This window comes from Schistosoma haematobium, chromosome 3 (assembly GCF_000699445.3).
Source record: "Schistosoma haematobium chromosome 3, whole genome shotgun sequence".
NCBI lineage: Eukaryota > Metazoa > Platyhelminthes > Trematoda > Strigeidida > Schistosomatidae > Schistosoma > Schistosoma haematobium.
In genome coordinates this window covers 15,049,248-15,069,687 of record NC_067198.1, presented here as the reverse complement: position 1 = coordinate 15,069,687, position 20,440 = coordinate 15,049,248, and the positions used below count along the sequence as shown (strand labels likewise).

The following is a 20,440-nucleotide window of genomic DNA, read 5'->3' as shown; positions in this document are numbered from 1 at the left end:
TTTAGTATTTAATGAGTTAGAAGTATTAACTTTTTGATCCCAACGAAATGATCTGGAGGTTAGGCTGTCACTACAAGGCTTGAACGTCCTCTTTCTAATTCGAAGTATCCTTAAATCATCAATCGCTTTTTATTTAACTTCTTGGGTTCACTGTTGATGAAAAACCAAACTTGACAATGAGTACAATTTTAAATAGCCAGTTTTGTTGATAAACTCTCATAAAGCAAGAATAGTAACCGTTCCGGGCTATGGCGTCTGTAATGTTACACAAAGAATACAATCAATGCTTTAAACAGAAGAAGGATAGAATATCAAACTCAAAGACGTAGAATCACATCTTGAATGTTGGCGATATTTACGTATTTATTAGTAACAAATAAACGATAGTATGGCTTTCAATTATTGACTTGCAAGTGTCATCATTACATGGTAAAGTGTTTACAAGTGATTAACATTTTGTGTTTAAATGAAGCTTTGAAAATAAGTGACATATCAAAAAAGCAAGTAATTATATTAACCTTGGATAAGAAATGATTGGTTTTATGTAAGTGTAAATAAGAAGTACATAATAATGCATTATTTATTTTCTAATCGATAAAAAGGTTTCCTCAACACATATAAAATTCATAAACTTACAATAAACATCGTAATCAACCTGTCTTTTGTCACGACGTTGTTGTTGACCTGCTATTTGACAATCAATTTTTGTTTTGCTTACATCAGGATCAGTGAATCTCTTCAGCTTTGGCTGATCAAATGAATTTATTACTAACTCCCAAGTGATTCTTGTAATATTAATGAATTCTTGATCGTGTGCATTTGAATTGTACTTGTGTAACTCAGTGATATTTGTCACATTTGAGGAAAGTGTATAATCACATTGAACATTAACTGATGTACTAGAAGGGATAGGAAGAGGAACATAGGATTGAACTTCAGAATCCTGCGTATCTGAAAAATAAAATGAATTTATTACAACAATGAAAGAGTACACATTTGATAACTTGTTATTTTCCTTATTGTTCATAGAAACATATATGGGTATCTTATGCAAAGGGTCTTATTTAGTTCAGTTTTCGATAATGTTCATTAGTCTTTGTAATCATCTCGTTATCTGGAGAAAGATACTTCTGCTCTTATCTCTCGATTTACGGTATATACTTTTAGATTTCTCTCGAAGCATTAACATAAGTCAGGTTTATCGAATACTGACTTTGAAATTTTTAATTTCAAATCATCTGTAGAATTTTATAAGTAAAATAATTTTATAGCCTATTATTTCCTACACTGTACATCGTCATTTTAAATCAAGACAGATCAAATATCGAGTAAAATTTTGATTCAAGGTTTATTACCATGCGTATGGTGAATTCCCTATCTTTGCATAAATTATCCAGCGACTGAACTTTTTTAACATTCTAAAAATACAAAGTTCACGAGTTGATCTAAGTTTAACAACCATTGCAAACTCGGAAGCACTGGATGGGTGATCCGTCCTGATGTGAGACACTCCAGCAATGCGAACCCACAGTCCTGCATGTGGAAATCCAACACAGGATCTTCGATCTTGCACGCGAACCCATGACCTATAGACCACTGAGTAGGTATCCGATGGTGTTATTGTCTAACATCGACTGGAATAAACGACTGAAAGTAATGTATAACACACAAAGTAATTCATTGAAGAACCGGATGATTTAATTCTACATTCGTATAATCAATTTCGAAAGAAAGTACACATTGATAGTTTGTTTGAAATAATCTATTTCAAAGGTTGTATTCGACACAGATCGTTCTCATTTGAAGTATCATGACACACTGGACAGCTACTTCATCTTATTATAGGGTTCTTTAGTAGTATGTATCTGTGAATTTACAAAGGATCAAACCTAAGACCTCCTGGTGTTGTGGTGAAAGCTTCATCATCAAAACTACTGGCTTAGCGTCCAATGGTTTGATTCTAATCGTAATCAATATGGAATATAGAGTGACAACCACTTGGCGCCGTTAGTGACCATTATTTCACCCTAAACATGTTTGAACTCTGTCAACCACGATCTCTCACTGGAACTTCCGAAAAATCTTATTGATGATTACCATTTAACCAAATGGGATTTTATGGAGAGTGGTTTAATTTGTAGATTATATTCATTACAGAAGAAGTTCTGAAATTCATTTTTGTGCTGATGATAATCGATCAATCCATCGATTGGATATGATATAAAAACAGTATCTTAATGATGATAAGTTCGATTGCTCAATGAAATTGCCAAATTCATTAGTTAAATTACTTACTTAATTACTTACTTACTTAATTGCACAATCCTTTATCTATTGTGTTAGGTGGATAACTGTTTCACATTCGACACGGATTGGACTACACTGGTCAATTCTTCTTATTATAAGTCGAGGAGTTATATCTTGAAGTTAGTTACTAGTTGGCCCGTGATTAATATGAGAATAGGGGTTTGTGTATATTGTAGTATGTTCAAAGTCAAATTCATGAATTGGTCTAGGCTAAACCACCATTGAAAATTTGAAAGCACTGGCTAGCCATTTTGACTCTTGAATGAAGACTCAGTGGTCTACAGGTTAAGCGCTTACGCATAAGATCAAAGGTTATGGGTCCGAGTCCGACAAGCAAGACAGTGAGTGAGAACTGCTGAATAGTCCTACGCCAAAACAAAACGTCCATCCAGTTCTTCCAGGTTTAAAATAGTGTTCTAACTTAGATTAATTTGTGAATTCTACATTGAACAAACTACGATCTCCACAAATTTTCATTTTGATTGAAAAAACATACTAACCACTGAATACTTCTATAGCTACATTCTGATCTTAAATTTATAGTCATAACATCATACATGAAACATATTTTATGCTTATCCTTTTTTGTTTTAAAATAAAATCTAAAACTGATTCAAACTGTTTCTTTATTTAGGATTTCATTCTTTTTTACTTATCTCACTATTATATATAAAATATACAAAAAGGTAATTATACCCAGGTTTTTAATGGTTCACTTTACAATGAACAACTGTATGAGATTATCGATTTTCGGTTATATTTATTCTTTATTTTCACATCATAATATTAATTTCCTTTTCTACAATAATCTTGACTTTTAATATAATAATAATGGTAACAATAATCATAGTAATAATAATAATAATAGTAATAATAGTAATAATAATAATAGTAACAACAATAATAGTAACAATAATAATAGCAATAATAATAGTAGTAGTAATTTCATTTTTGTTCATTATGTGAACAATAAAATAGACTATTTATAACTAAATAAAATACAGAAAGAAATTTTTTTATTGATGTTTATTTATATTACTTAAATTAACTGTGAACTAAACTAATTAGATTCGGTAGAGTTTTAATTTATTTAAAAGATTCAATCATAAATTATAAACAAAACAAAGAAAAAAGTGTTTGTACAATCATAATTAATTATCTTCATTAGTAATATAAAATAATTTAATTGTTGAAATATCTAAATAGAATAAGTGTAAACGTGGGATACTAAGAAGAATTGCAAATGTTATGAAATTATCAGTTTATATATATATATATATATAATGAAAGGGGGTTTTGTGGAGATTTTAATAATTTAATAGTTGAATTCATAAGTCAATTAAAGCTAGACCAACATGAAAAATTTGGAAGCACTGGATAACCGTTTTGTCTCAGTGTGAGACACCTCAGCAGGTCTGTTATGAGATAGTTAGACATTAGCATTGTTGGATGCTGACCAGATTAGTGGTCTAGAGGTTAAGTGTTCACACTTGTGAACCAATAGGTTCTGGGGTCGAATCTTGCGAGGCGGGAATGTGAATGCACTCTGTTGAGGAGACCAATACTAGGATGAAACGGTCGTCTAGTACTTCAAGGATTTCCATGATGGTCTAGCTTTAAATGACTCAAGAATTCAACTATTATATAAATATATATATATATATATATATATATATATATATATATATATATATTGAAAACTGTATAAACATAGATTTGACATTAAATATTGCTGTCGGATGGATATTTATACAAATGTTTTATGACATATGTTCAATGTTTTATATTTAATTGTGTTATTTATTTTCAAAATTTATTCATGACATTCATTAAACAAAAAACAAGAAAGGAATGAACATGGTATCTTTTTCACTTGATATTGTTTTACTTGAATCTTCCCATTGATGTTTTAGGACTGAAATTGATCAGTCTCTTATTGGCATATGTGCATACTGTGCGCATGCCTCGATAGCTAAGTGGATAACGCGATGGCGTTTGGAGCGAACGGTACTGAGTTCGAGTCCCAGAGTGAACACCAACTCTGAGATGCAGGTACATCCAGCTGACGAGTCCCAAACAGGACGAAACGCACGTCCTGGATTCCACTGCTAGCCGTTATCCATCTTTGCTTATGGTATCTTTTTATCTGTGTAAGAGTTAATAAGTTCAACATGGTAATGTTGATGTGTTGATATCGAAGAATAAATGTTCACTTTATACTTAAACACAATAAAGATTTTCTAAGATGAGTTGACTTATAAATCTAATACAAAGAATGATAGCATGTATATATGATACAAGTCTCATCATAATATGATATACATTGTATATAAGATGTTTGTTTACATATTTAAGATGACCGAATCTAAGAGATTTTTTCAAATACTATAAACATAGTTAAATTTAAGTTGATCAATGAATAGTTATAAATAAATAGCAGTACAACACAGAGTACAGAATATGAAATGAATTGTAGTTTTGCATGTAGTAAAAGAAAAATTGCCTGTCCAGTGCTCCTAGGTTTGCATTGGTGGTGTAACATTGACCCATTCATGATATTATTCTTAACTCAACAGTTTCCACAATCCTATACTGCTAATTAGTATGTGCTCACTAGTGATTAGCTTCAAGATGGATTTCCTGGAGTTCTAATGAAAATTCGTAACCAGTGGCATTCAAGAGACAGTTATTTACTGAAGACAATAGTGGACGGTCACACAACATCGTGGATTGGTTGAAGTTAAACATTAACACCGTTGAATGCCAGCTCAATGGTTCAGAGCTAAAGCGTTTGCACGTGAAATCAAAGATCCTGGATTCGAGTCCCATACCAAAACGAAATGACCGTCTAATATTTTTAAGTTTTTAATAGTGGTCGAACATTGATCCATCCATGATATCAATCTAAATCCTCTTTTCACATTTAGCGAATTCTATAAAAAACCTCGTACAAAAATATATATGTAACAAACCTGTCTTCTGTAATATATTAATGTTAATTTGGTATCACTTCAGTGAAAATATGGCTTGTTAATTTTAATATTAAAAACTGTCAAATATATATATATATATATATATATATATATATATATATATATATATCTGATGCTATGAGTTGTATATAGTGTATATAGTGTTATACAAAATCCTTCAAGGACCTATACTAAGGTTTATTGAAGCCTTGGCATTACGGAAATTGAAACCCCATTTATGTGTTCAAAAACAATTTGTTCTTACACTTAACCTACCCTAGTAATACTGATTTATTATCCAGAGTGGTAATCACATTTATTTTTGTGTACTTTAATATTTTTTCTTCTGTTATGACTTACCCTTAACCTGTCTAGTTGACCTTTTAATTTTCAGATATAAATGTTCTTAACAAGTGTATTATGTGTGATTAGATTGTTCGAAATGTATTGCGCAAATATATCATATAATTCTGATAAATTTCGTCTTCTCATTGCATTATCAAAATTTATCAAAGGGACTTATTGTTTTAAACTTTGCTGTTAACATTGGTTTTATATTATACAATATAAACATCAGTTTATACAGATAGATATGTATGTCTCACAGATTGAAATTATGAGTCAATTGAAGCTAGATCACCATGGAAAACCTGGAAGCACTGAACGGCCGTTTCGTCCCCTTTTGATAGATATATATGTATTAGAAAAAGAAAACAAGTACTATCTAGTGAAGTTTTAAACAATTTCTAATACTAATTACTGTATGAATTTTTCCTTATGGTTAGCAAATTGGAAAAACTTAGGTGGAAAAATAAAACAATAAAAGGATACCCCGAAAATATCCTCCCATACTAGGACGAAACGGCCGTCTAGTGCTTCCAGGTTTTCCATGGTGGTCTAGCTTCAGCTGACTCATTATTTCAATCTGTGACATGGATATTATTGTCTAAATTATACAATTACATGTACATTTAATCAGAAAAGGAAACAAATTCACTTTGGAAACGATTCACTTATAACTTGTCTAAAATAGTTTCTTTTTTATTAACAAGGAAAGTTATCTCATTTTATAACAATACTAATTTTCATGCTTTATTTTTCAATAAAAGAAAAGAAAAAATAAAAAAGAGAGAAGAAAAAGGGAAAAACAAAAGAAAAAACAAACATTAACTTTTTATACGAATATTCGTCAAGATTAGAACGAATAGTTTGACAGTAATTGAGCGCCGAGTATAGAGAAGTCATTATATGTGAAAATTATATTTGAAATATTCTCAGCGATTGAAATTCAACTAATTCCAGTGTTTCATCCAGCTAACTTGTCTACCTTGAATAAGTCCAGACAAGTTAGCTGGATGAAACACTGGAATTAGTTGAATTTCAATCGCTGAGAATATTTCAAATATAATTTTCACATATAATTAACTTTATTACTTTGAAAATGAGGTGAGAAAAAGAATGAATATTGGCTAAAAATAAAATCGGTTCATTTGTGGGTAAGAAACAAAAAAAGAGAGATAATTTCTTTTTTTGTATAGTTTTGTTGTTAAATAATAGTCGTTTCTTTGTTATGAAAAGATAAAAATAGGTTTTTGTTTTTCTGGGCATATTATCTTAAATTTCTATGGTAGTAAGCTTTAAATAAAATACCTGAATATATATGCATGTATATATACATACATAGAACAACGATCATAAAACTGTCTTTTTTCACATGTCAGAATAGATGATAGTGGAATAGAAATATGAAAGTAGGAGGAGTAAAGAAAAAAGAAAGAAAGATCATAGACTCGATTTATCATAGAAACTATGAATTGGTCGAAGGTAAAAAAAAGGAGATAAAAAAAAATTTTTTACATTTTGCGGTTCGAAAAAAATAAAAGTAAGGCTAAGTAGTTGAACTGAATTGATTAGAGAAATGTATATAAAACTTTGTTATTATCATAAGTTCAGTAACTTTAGAAGGAATTATCAGTAATGGAGAACTTTGTCATTATAAAATTAGGTGAATTATTATTTCATTCAGTTTACTAGAAAACATCCTATCTAGCTGTTAAAATTTCGGACCATTTGAAAATATGAAAAACATGAATATATTTAGACTTTCAACACAAGCAATTCAATTAAGTTACTTAATTCATATTGGGATCTGACAAATAATACCAAGACGTTTCATTTCTTTATATAATAACATTGATAGTCTCATTACGGTTGGTGACAACAAAAGATTATCATTTTTGTAAAACATTCACTAAAATTCTCTATTATTTAAACTATATCTCTGCAATATCTTTGATACGGAACAAGTCTGTTTATTGAAGACGAGATCGTCTTTAAACTATCATCTATTACTATTTATTTAAGTCTATAGTTTTAGAAGCCATAGAGGTTATTTGGTAAATTTTTATGATTCCTTAAATGATTAATTGTTACAAGCTTGAGGGATGATGCAACTTCAACATTTTAGTCACAATCTATAGAACTACAAAAAGTCAAGGTAAACTATTTTAAGACAAATATGTTTTAATTATTAAATTAACTGTCAAACATTTATTTTCCTTATATCATATGCATAACTGCAATTATTGGATATATTGTGAATAATATCAGAAGAGGTTTTGTGGATTGATAGGTCCTGGGCTCGAATCTCACGGAAGGCAGGATCGTGGATGCGCACTACTGAGGAGTCCTACACTAGGACGAAACGGCCATCCAGCGCTTCTAGGTTTCCCATGATGGTCTAGTTTCAATTGATTCATAATCTCAACTATTAAAATTGTGAATAATTCAAAATTACAAGTCCTAAATAACACTTTTTTTGCGTAACATTCAGACTGGGAAAAATAAATAACATTTGGCATAGTTACACGTTGTGTTTTTGTTTTGCTGTAATAAATAGATACCATAACAATTCAACAAAATAAAATGAAATACATTTTCATTTTTCGCGAAATCTAAAAAAAAGAAGAATATTAATAGAGCGCAGAAATATTTCTTATTAATCTAGTTTACAATGGATTAGCTATGTTGCTAACCCTGTAAAATTAAAAAAGTCATTGTTTATTTGAACTTTTAAACAATGACGTACCAAATCAATGATAAAGTATTTCATAAGGAACCTACATTTACAAATAAGAACAATATTTGTCTATCAAACAGTTTTGTAGTATGAATGTTATACAAGCCTTGGGATGTAACGTGCGTTAGACAATTCACTATAGAATATGAAGAATCACTAGAAAATGACTTGAAAATTTTATACTGATTTGGTGAACCTGTAAACTACAGCTTTACTTGTCTCCATTTATTGTAATTAAAGAAAACATCACAATGGAAAGAGTTAGCAATTTTATTAACGTTTCTGAATGAATGAAAATAAACTGTCTTGATTACTATTTATGCAATATAGTACGTTCATAATCATGTGCTGTTATCTTTACGTTTAAGGTACATTTACATAGTCATAACATTAATTCTTAGTAATCCCTGAAATACAATTATTTTCAGGATAATTACTTCATTTTAAAATCATATATCTATTATGTTTTAAATGATCTTTACTGGTTTCCACTATTGAGTATGTTAATGCCTCACTAAACGGTTACAAATGACTTTCCATACTTGACTATTTTGTGGTCACTAATTATACCCGATAACCAGAAACGTTTTACAGTTGTTTACAATATTGTTCTTTAAAGTTTGCTAATATGATATATTTTGTTTACATAGTTTAACAAACATTGCTTTCAGAGATAGTATGTTCTTCAATGAGATGTTGGAAAACATTTGTAGCTCAATTGGATGATTTAGGTGGAATTTTATTCTCTAAGCTGGATGATTTGGTCACGGAGGTTTCATTGTTCTTTTGAACAACATCATTAACACTTCTACCTGAAGTTTGTACTGCTGATGATGTTGTACAGAAGAACAATGAAAACTAAATGATCGAACCATACAGCTCAGAGATCAAAACTCTACGTATAACCTTCCATATTACAATTCAACATTTATTACTTTGTATTCTAAAGTTATATATTTTTCAGACTATTTGTTTACATTATGTCAAATTATGATATCAAAATTTAGTAGTTCTCGACAGTCCTAGAAATACTTAGAAATTCAAATTATTTTATCAATTTCTATGATTCATGAAGGTTGGGATTTTTCAGTGTCATGAAAATCTTTACACAAACATAGATTCTTTAAAAAAAAGGGATACAGACATCTTATCTCATTAGAATACAAACTATTTCTTGATGTAGTGTCGAATGGTAGTTTAAATTTAGTCTACATTTTTCTATGAAACTAATATTAATTAAGTTTAAACAAACTACATTAATTATCTTATTGTTTATGTCAATATTTTGAAAAAGAAAAGCATCTTATAGTGTCATTATAATTGACTACATTTAAAGCTTAAAACTCATTTTATTCATTTCATAATTAACCTACAAATAGGTCGCTTTGTTCATGTTTTAACAACAACAAGAAGGATGAACTGAATAATGGGCAATAACATAAACAAATGATAACTATAATAATAAGGATGTTCGTTTTTTCCCTTTATATATAAATGAATTCACTTTATTCAACATTAAAAGAATAATGTAAATACATCATTTTTGAGCCTCTTCAACTAATATATTGAGATTGAAATAAGAATAATGGGAATTTTCAATATTTGAAATAATTAATGAATTGATATATTTATATCTTTTCTGGCGTCAAACATTTTGACTATTTTGTACTTTATGTTTGTTTCTTTTTTGTTTTGTTTCTATTTTGCTCTTTTTTTCAATTTCTTTTGTATATAATATCTATTTTGGTGTAAAAAATGAATTGTTTAACCAAAAACTGGTTCAAAACAAGTATTTACAGTGAAATTTACAATTAACGTTAGTAGAGTGGTGTGTACTACTTATATTGACATAAGTAGTATATGATGTCACTCGTGAACAGAAGGTCTGAAAGCAGAGAAACAAGAGGATCGAATAGCAAAAAATGGAAACAAGATGCAATTTATATGAAAATGCAAGAACAATGAAGTCTGAGTCATTTTGAAGACAATTGGTGGACATTTTGCAAATTAAGCATTTACTATATGATTGTTAGATTTTATTATCAAGTCCTGTAATTTTGTGTCAAATACATTCGATTGTCCCTACTCGTGTTCTTGTTCACTGCAGTAGTACAGTGTTAATGATTTAATAAATTATACAACTTATTATTAGAATGTGGAATTTCAATTGAAAAATATTTGGAAAATAGAAATATTCTAATGAATCATTGTGTTATATGATACATAGGATCATAAATTATTTTTATTAAAAGAAATAAATAACACAAAATCAAACTTTTATATATCAAAGTAGGATGAAACGAATTTTTAAATAATATTTATCGTATCACAAATAAATATTAATATCAGAAGGGGTTTTGTGGAGATTGTAGTAATTTCAACAGTGACTGGCTTCAAGAGGTATATCCTGGAGTTCTAGTGAGAAGCAGTGACCAGTGGGGTTGTGTTATAGCAACTCACTGATGGCAATGGTGGATGTGTCACTCAATTTCGTGGATTAGTTGAAGTTAGACATTAATACCGTTGGATGCCAGCCAGCTCAGTGGTCTAGTTGGTTAAGTGCCTGGCGCGAGACTGATAGGCCCTGGGTTCGAATCTCACAAGGCGGGGTCGTGGATGCGCAACTGAAGCTAGATCATCATGGAAAACCTGGAAGCACTGGACGGCCACTTCGTCCCAGTATGGGACTCCTCAGTGGTGTGCATCCACGATCCCACCTCGCGAGATTCGAATCCAAGATATATTTAGTGTTTAATTTTAACAAAAATAGGTTATTTTTGAGTTAAAATAACTTTCAAAAATTCACCTTCATTCATGATAATGGTAGTTAATTTATTTCAGTATGATCACCCATAGTTCACAATTTAATTGTTCAACTTAGTAAAGATTACATCATTCATGCGAACATTTTGTTTTGAAATTTAAGTTCTCATCATCCTTTTAACGATTGTAACCTTAACGGATTTACTCACCATATTCTATAAATATAACTTTCAGTCATGAAGAATAACAATAATAATGTGATGCATAAAATATTTGGTGCATAAACATTAGCAAGTTGCTGGACAATATGAACAATCTTAAATCTTTAATATTTCACTGTTGTTGTTTTTTTCTATCAATTATTTGCAACCGATTGACTATGATAGCAAATAAACCTTTGTTGATGAGTTTCAAATAACAAAAAAACTTGCTATTTGATTCTTTATAACGTATTCAAATTATCTAGCGTCAAATAATGGACACTATAATATACATTTTAAAACATAAAATACAGAATGCTGATCAGTTTTTAAATTGTATAATAGTAAAATAGTAAAATCTTAAAGCTACTAGGGATGGTTAAACTACAATTAGAAATATCAATTGAGAAATTGATTTACTTATATGTTAAACTATATCTCAGTAAGTAGTTAATAATTGGATTATAATAGAATGGTTTTATTCACTTAAAATTCTTTAGTTAGTTGTACATTTATATCAGTATGAGTTTTGTCAATAGTAATTAGATTGACTAATAGATCATTTTCTGTTTGATCAATTAGTTACCATCAACTTGTTGAACAATTAGAAGTGAGAAATGTGTATGTTTCATTAATAGATACAATCGATGGAGTGTAATTAACAGGTAGATTTAAACAATGAAAAATTAAAATAATTGGATTGGTTGGAGATGGACATTTACACCATTCGAAACCGGCTCAGTGGTCTAGAGGTTAAACGTTGGCGCGCGAGACCGATGGGTCCTGGGTTCGAACCTCGCGATGCGGTATTGTGGATGCGCATTTCTCAATATAGAACGAAACGACCGTTCAGTGCTTCCAGGTTTTCCATGATGGTCTAGCTTTAATTGACTCATGATCTCAACTATTGAAATTAAAATCTCCACAAAATCCCTTCTCATAATCACCAACATCATCATCGTATGCTCATTAGTGAATGGCTTCAAGATGTATTTCCTGGAGTTCAACCAGTTCTGATATAAGATGGTAACTGACTGAAGACAATGGTGGACGGTGACTCAAGTTGAACGATTGGTTGAAGTTATACACTAACGCGGTTGAATGCCTGCCAGATCAGTGATCTACAGGTTGTGTCGGCGCGCGAAATCGACAGATCCTGAGTTCGAATCCCGTGTGTAGGATCGTGGATACGCATTGCTGAGGAGTCCTATACTAGCTATTCAGTACTTCCAGGTTTTCCATGGTGATTTAACTTTAATTAACTCATGAATTTAACTATTAAATTAAAATAATATTTTAATTATTCAAAACAAATATAAGACATACCTGAAATAATAAGATTATGAATTTTACTCGATATGTTATCCGAATAACACATCCAACGTCCATTGAAACTCTTATTTACTTGATGAATTGTATATCGAAAAATATCTATTTGACTATATGGGAATTCATTATATTCATTTATATCATTACTATTATTATGATTGTTTATACTTTCTTGATAAAATGATAAATAATTACAATTAATATCATGTAAATTAGTTTTGTCATTGATTGATGCACAATTAGAGTAATATAATTGATTTAAATGAATATTTACAGTTTGTTGTTGTATAGGCTTTTGAATAAGATGGAGTAGTTCATTTTGGAACTTATACTTTATATTAAATACAATACAGTCTATGGTAATCATAGAACCGGTTTTAATATAATGATATTGTTCTGATGAATCTTGTTTATTGATTATTGATTGAATGATAGTTGAAAGAAATTGATGAATAGGTAGATTATTATTGTTTGATTTCAAATCTAATAAAACAATTGTATGATTTTGTTTACCGGGAAGCGTACCTGTGAACAAACAAACAAAAACAATATACCGGGCTTATAAGTTGAGAAATAAAGAAATAAATTGAATTGGTTATTATATTGTAGTGAACGAGAACACAAATGGAAACAATCGGATATATGTCAACAGAAAATTACAGAACATCTTAGTAAAATCTGAAAATCATACAGTAAATAATTCATTTGGAAAATATCAGTCGATCGTCTCAGATTTTGTAGTTTCTTCGTTACCACAGTAATCATTCTCTTTTCTTCGATCTTAACCTCCTACCACCAGGCGTTTCACTTTCGATTGGTAATACATATTACTTATATCTGTTGACATCAGTAGCATATACCATAATATTATGTGAAATAAAACTGCATAATTTTACAATATTCAGTAATCCGATATAATTGTACACTTTTGTTAGTTTGTTTACTATACACAACAATCTGTAGATTAATTACATTTTATTAAATAGGAATGTTCTTCTTGTTATATGACTTATCAGGAATGATACCATGTTTCACGAATACTTAATTATGACTGAATAAATATCTACTTTAAGTAGTAATACCGATAACAGACATTTGTGATCTGATTCACAGTGATATAATGAAGTTTCACAAAAATCACTATTCACCTAGCACATTGAAATACTTAGGGAAACAGTTGTAAGTGAACGCTTTAATTCAAAACATTATTTACCCGATCATGAAATAATTTTGTGTTTATATATATTGGTTATTGAGTAGTGACCATCATATTTGTCTAGTGCTATAGTATCGATCTAAATGGCTCGAGATCGGGTGCAGTGTTTTGTGATGTTACTTGGTTGAAGATATTAGGCGGTGCAAGTTTGAATCCATCAGAAACTTTCAGTTCCCTCATAGTCACGTATGTGCCTTGGTGACGCGTGCCAAATAGCATGAGTTATGTGTCCACAGTTTCCCATCTACTACCTCTATTCACGTAACACACACGTTATCAAGCGATCTGGTTACGTAATGCTTTACGCTAATAACAGGAGGGTTACTATTCAGTTGACTACTTCAACAACGAAGAAAAATAATAAATCTAGTAAAAATTAAAATCATAAACGACTATTGAATGTGATAGATTAGAAACTTTTATATGGGATATATACAACAAACAGAACTTAAAGTACAATCAGTAACTGACGAAACCGATCGCACAAACTTTTTTTCTGCGTACTTTAGTGATATATATATTCAAACATGATAAGAATGTTTAAGGAGCATCATGTTCTTCTTGAACTATCAGGTAGATTTGTAATTTCTATTCACGAATAGCAATTAACTGTGAATACTTTACTGGTCCCTCAAAACTTTATATTAAAAATCAATAGACTTCTTTCTATTTATTTCTTAACAGCAACTTAGTGTTTGAGAACCTTTTAATTATATTAAGCATGTGCAGAAAAATTAATATTCAATAGAATTTTTCGGAAAGAAACCAACTACCAAGTACAGCATCATTAAAATTCTGACCATACATGTTTTCTTCAGTACAATCATTTAAAGCTGTTATTACTTTCGTTAAAATATAATTGTCTTTTAGACTAATTCGTCATTAGTAAGATAAGTTCTTTTGTTCTACAGTCCTAAATAGTAAAAGGAATCCTAGTTTCACTTCGATTGTAGATACCGAAACTGAAAGGAGGGAACAGTCAAGCTTTTTTCGTTTCAATCTATTTATAAATAATGAAAGAAATCTATTAGATCTTTAAATCTTTTTTCAGTTAAGCATATGTTCATCAAGAGAATTTCTATAACCCAGTTATAGGACGAATTGCGTGTGAGACATATGTGTTTAATTTTTTTTCTTTCGCACAAACTAATTAAAGTTACCACAGAGTATATTTGTTTACATTTTGTGCTAAATTAAGAACAATAATAATAATGGTTAATAATTAAATCAAACTAAATCTGGTTATAAACCAGTGTTTTTCGTTAGTTTTTCGTTCAAACGGATTTAAATATAACACGAAAAAGTTAGAAAAGTTAGAAATAATAAATATTATTATGATTTTTAGTGGCCCGTGGATCTGACTCCATGTAGATTGTATTGATGATTGTTGTTGAAATATATATGTCATCTATCCTCGTATATAATCATCGACTTTAATCGCGTTAATCAATAACGGAATTATTTAAGTCGAATAACGAGAATGGACTTGTGAATACATACACTATATATATGAAGCGAATGAAACAGAGCAAAGTAAAACAACGCGCAATAGAGATGGCTGGTAAGCCAACTCGTTTTTAGCCAGACATTACTCAATATTTATAGGCAGACAAAATAAACTATAGACATGTGATGAGATATGGGATATGAAGTGTACACACATATGCGCTCATATAAAAACAGTCAAGATTGATAAGCGAATAATTAACAAGGTCAAAATATGACTTAATTAGAATGAATAGAATGGGATGTCCGGAAGCTAGAATAAAATATATGGGCTTAACATAATAACTGACACTACAGATTAAAGGATTCCCCAACATTTACGTATCTATCAGAATGGGGTTTATGGAAATTTTAATAATTTAATAGCTGAATTCATGAGTCAAATAAAGATAGACCACCTAGGAAAACCTGGAAGCACTGGACGGCCGTTTAATCTTAGTATGTGACTCCTCAATGTGCAATGTGTATCCACGATCCCGCACCCCGCGGGATTCAAACCCAGGACCTATTCGTCCTGTGAGCGGGATCGTGGATGCGCATTACTGGAGTTCCATACTAGTATAAAAAGGCCATTCAGTGCTTCTAAGTTTTCCATGGTGATCTAGCTTTAAGTGACTCATGAATTCAACTATTAAATTTACGTATTTATTTAAAAAAATCTATCGATATTTATTGATACACTGAGATCTTTTCATCATTGAATATTTCGTACATGCACATATACATGAATATATTAATGATAATCATTATGACATTTAAAAATAAATTTGTTCCACATTTTATTGAATATAGTTATGAACTCTTTATTTGATCCAATCATACTTTGTATATTTATCTTAAGCTAAGAAAAGTGACAAATGTAAACCATGGAGTAAAACAAACCTTCCTTCGATAAAAAAGATCACTAAATTACAGTTATTCAACGTTTATACATATACTTTAGCCTTTATATATATCGTTTGTTCAGTAGTTTCTATAAAAGGTATTGGCTATTAGTCAACGAAACAAATCCGGTTGATAAGATCACTCGTTTTTTTTCTGTTTTAAAGTTACCGAGAATTTCTACGATTAAAGAAATTGCAAAATCTTTGAAACTGTATTCTTTATTTTATATGAATACCTTTAAAATATATAAAATGTATTCAAAAATTACATGAATTTTTGATTAATGAAGTCTTATGAAAGTTAATGTCTACAATGTATAGTTGAAGCCAAAACAAGAAGAAAAAAAGAAAAAAAGAAACATAAAATGTAAGTTTTTTTTAAAAAAAAGAAAGAAGATACTAATACTGCTTTCTCAATCCAGGTAACTAAGTGGTTTGTACATTTATTCATGCTTATAATAAAGAAGACCTATTATGAGAGCTTAGTTTAAAATTAACTGATCAATAAAACTTGATTCGTTGCTTAAATACTAAGATAAATGATATTTCTAAGCAAAAATGGATAGTGACTAGCAGTGGAATCCGGGTTCGAGTCCCAGAGTGAACATCAATTCTGAGATGCAGGTACATCCAGCTAACGAGTTCCAAATAGGACGAAACGCGCGTATTGGATTCCACTGCTAGCCACTATCCATCATTGCTTACAAAAAGCTTATGAATTAAGGCAATATCAAGGCATACGCACAGTATGAACATATGCCGATGATAGACCGATCGATTGCAGTCTTAGATCCTAATGGGAAGATACAAGCCAAATAATACCAATTGAATTCAGATCTATCTTTGTCTAAAAAGTTTGTGACTTAAGGCTATATCAAGGCAATCTGCACAGAATGTATATATGACAATAAGATACTGATCAATTGTAATCCTAAATAATAATGGGAAGATACAAGTAAAACAACACCAATTGAATTTAAATGGTAATTTGATATAATGATTAGTAATATTCTAGAAACTGTATATATTCATTTACATCTAGTGTTTTTGAATGTGAATTTTATTTTCATTACTATTCTCTTTCCTGTTCATAACAAAACAAACTGTTTCATTGTAAATAATAAGTTTAGAAGAAAAGTGCTTTTTTCACATGGTATTGTTTGCTTGTAGCTTCTCATTGTTGTTTAGGATTGCAATTGATCTGTCTCTTGTTGGCATATGTGCATTCTGTGTGGATTACCTCAATATTGCTTTAAGTCACAAGATTTATAAGCAAAGATGGATAGTGGTTAGCAGTGGAATTCAGGACGCGCATTTTGTCTTATTTGGGACTCGTCAGCTGGATGTACCTGCATCCCAGAATTGATTTTCATTCCAGGACTCATCAACTCTGACGTATCCCAAATAGAATGAAAAGCGCGGCTTGGATTTTACTGCTAGCAACTATCCATTTTTGCTTAAAAAGTGTTTTTGATAAAAATATTGCATTTACTTTTCATTTTTATAATTTGAACTTAATGTATGTCAGTTTTTGAATTGTATTAATTTTTAAGAAAGATAATAGAATAATTGTAATTAGATAAAGAATACTGTAGTGTATCGTTTGAATAAAAACAATTATACACGTATCAATGAATTTGAAATTTATTCTTATGATTGCATGTAACGTATATATATATACATGGATCATGGAATCTTAATTCAGTAGTTTAAAAGTATCGTGACATGTTTGATAGGGTTATAGCTGTATTTTACCAAATATCTTAAAAATGAGACAAAACATCTGCTTACTTCTCTAAGATTTCCTGTACTCCTGTGTCTAACGACAGCTAATGATAAAGATTACTTTAAATATTTATATATGTTTAGAAAGAGGTATCTGTAAGGTACGTTAAATAGGATTTTTAACAATATATTATACGATTCAGTACTAATTGAGTCTTGGACAGTTTTATAGTGAGCTTTATAAGGTTCATCGATTTATACTCGCAAGGTTACGATATTGACGGACCTATATTACAAGCCTGTAAAGGTTTAAAGTGATTATCTCTTGGCTCAATTATTTTCTGCTTCAAGATAAAATATGTTTTAAAAAATCAAATATATCATGAATTGAATTTAAAAACAGTGTTTTAACTACTCTTTTGCAAAATCTCTTTAAAAAGCTAACAACTTTTATTTGCTTTTATTAAGATGTATATAAAGAAACAAAGTCGTCTATCAAATTATCGAATTGTTTCAATAATTGTATTGTTTATTTGAATCTTTCCATTGATATTTAGGACTACAATGGATCTGTCTCTTATGAGCGTATATACATCTTGTGTGGATTGCCTAGATATTGCCTCAAATCTTAAGCATTATATACAAAGATGGATAGTATCTATCAGTGGAATTCAGGATTCATGTTTCATTTTATTAGGGAATTGTACATCCAGTTGACGAGTCCAAAATACGACGGATAGCCATCATCCATCTTGGTTTCAATCATATTGAGTTTATCATCAGTTTAGGGGTTGTGGAGATCATTATGTTGTTGTTTTTTATTTAGATCATAAACCGATTGGTGTTAGACCACCGCACTGTTGAGGAGTCCCAAAATAAGACCAAATCACCATTCAGTGCTTCCAGGTTTCTAACGGTGGTCTAATATCAATCCGTTCATGATCTCGATCAAAAAGAATTATTGAGTTTCTTGGGAAAAATAGCTCTTTCTAATTTTTTTGATTGAAATCATAATTCAATTGAAGTTAGATCACCATGGAAAACCTGGAAGCACTGGACAGCCGTTTCTTCCTAGTATGGAACTCATCAGCAGTGAGCATCCATGATCCCGCCTTCCGCGAAATCCGAACCCAACCCCTATCAGTCCATTTGACAAGACAATGTTATTGGAATACTGAAATTAAAACTTTTTTTAAAAAAGTAAATAAAACCATCACCTACTAATAACAAGCTGAAGTGTTGTTTATAGGGTCATCAATTAATTAAATTCTGTTGATATACAATTAGCAATCATGTATTACAATTAATATAAATTGAATAAAATAGAAATACATTAATTACATCATCATTGAATGTAATAATTAATTAATCATTAGAAAGATAACTTACTATGTACAACAGAATTAGTAACCAAGATGAATATTATTAAAATTACAATAACACAGCTGCGAAACATCTGTCCTTCAGTGTAATCTGTCAATCAATTAGTTAGCCTAATTTTTTTTCTCTTCAATTTTAGTTCAATGTTCGATTGTTTGTTTGTTCGTTGTTGTTCTTTTTAAGATTTGATTGTCCCACTTTATTTTTTCCTTCTTGATTTGTGTGTAATTTTCTTGTATTTAAGAGTAACTTGTTATTGTTGTAATTATAGTTATCGAATGTTTGTTCTTTTTACAACTGGTTTACTAGATAATTGGCACAAAACTGTTTTGTTTGCACTAAAACAATAAAAAAAATAACAATTAGGTAATAAAATGGATTAATTAATATAATAATATAAAATACTGAGCAATGGATCATGTATTGTTGTTATTTTGGATGAACACTGATGAGTAGTATTACATTAGGATGAAATGGCCGACCAGTGCTTCTAGGTTTTTTACGGTAGTCTAGCTTCAATCAACTCATGATCCTAACTATTAAAATTAGTAAAATCTCCACAAAACCTGTTCTGATACTAATCAACATATGCTCACTAGTGACTGGTTTCAAGAAGTATTTCGTGGAGTTCTAGTAAGAAACAGTGGAGTTCAACCAGGTCTGATGTGAGATAGTAACTCACTGAAGAAAATGGTGGATGTGTCGCTCAATTTCGTGGATTAGTTGAAGTTAGACATTAACACCTTTGGATGACAGCTCAGTGGTCTAGTGATTAAGGGCTCGCGCGCGAGATTGATAAGCCCTGGGTTTGAATCTCGCGGGGGGCGGGGTCGTGGATGTACACTGCTGAGGAGTCCCACAATACGATGAAACGGCTGTCGAGTGCTTCTAGGTCTTCCACGGTGGTCCAGCTTTAATTGACTCATGATTTCAACTGTTGAAATAAATCAACTGTTTCTAGCAATGGTTACAAATGAAATTTATTTTAAATTACTCAAATTATTGGTGTAATCCACTTGTAAAATATGATACTTCTGATTATGCTTCTTATGAATGACAGAAATTTATTTAGATTGAAA

General features: G+C 30.4%; 1 protein-coding gene across 1 annotated transcript in view; it reads right to left on the bottom strand.

Moving 5' to 3' along the window:
- Positions 1-20,440, bottom strand: part of MS3_00005079 (uncharacterized protein) — a 124,324-nt gene that overhangs the window by 56,259 nt on the left and 47,625 nt on the right. The window contains exons 2-4 of the mRNA XM_051213097.1: positions 19,371-19,699; positions 12,648-13,175; positions 637-951 (exon numbers count right to left, since the gene is read on the bottom strand). Of these exons, the coding sequence (XP_051069041.1) occupies positions 637-951; positions 12,648-13,175; positions 19,371-19,437 (910 nt within the window). The 5' untranslated portion in view covers positions 19,438-19,699. The remainder of the gene's footprint in view (positions 1-636; positions 952-12,647; positions 13,176-19,370; positions 19,700-20,440) is intronic.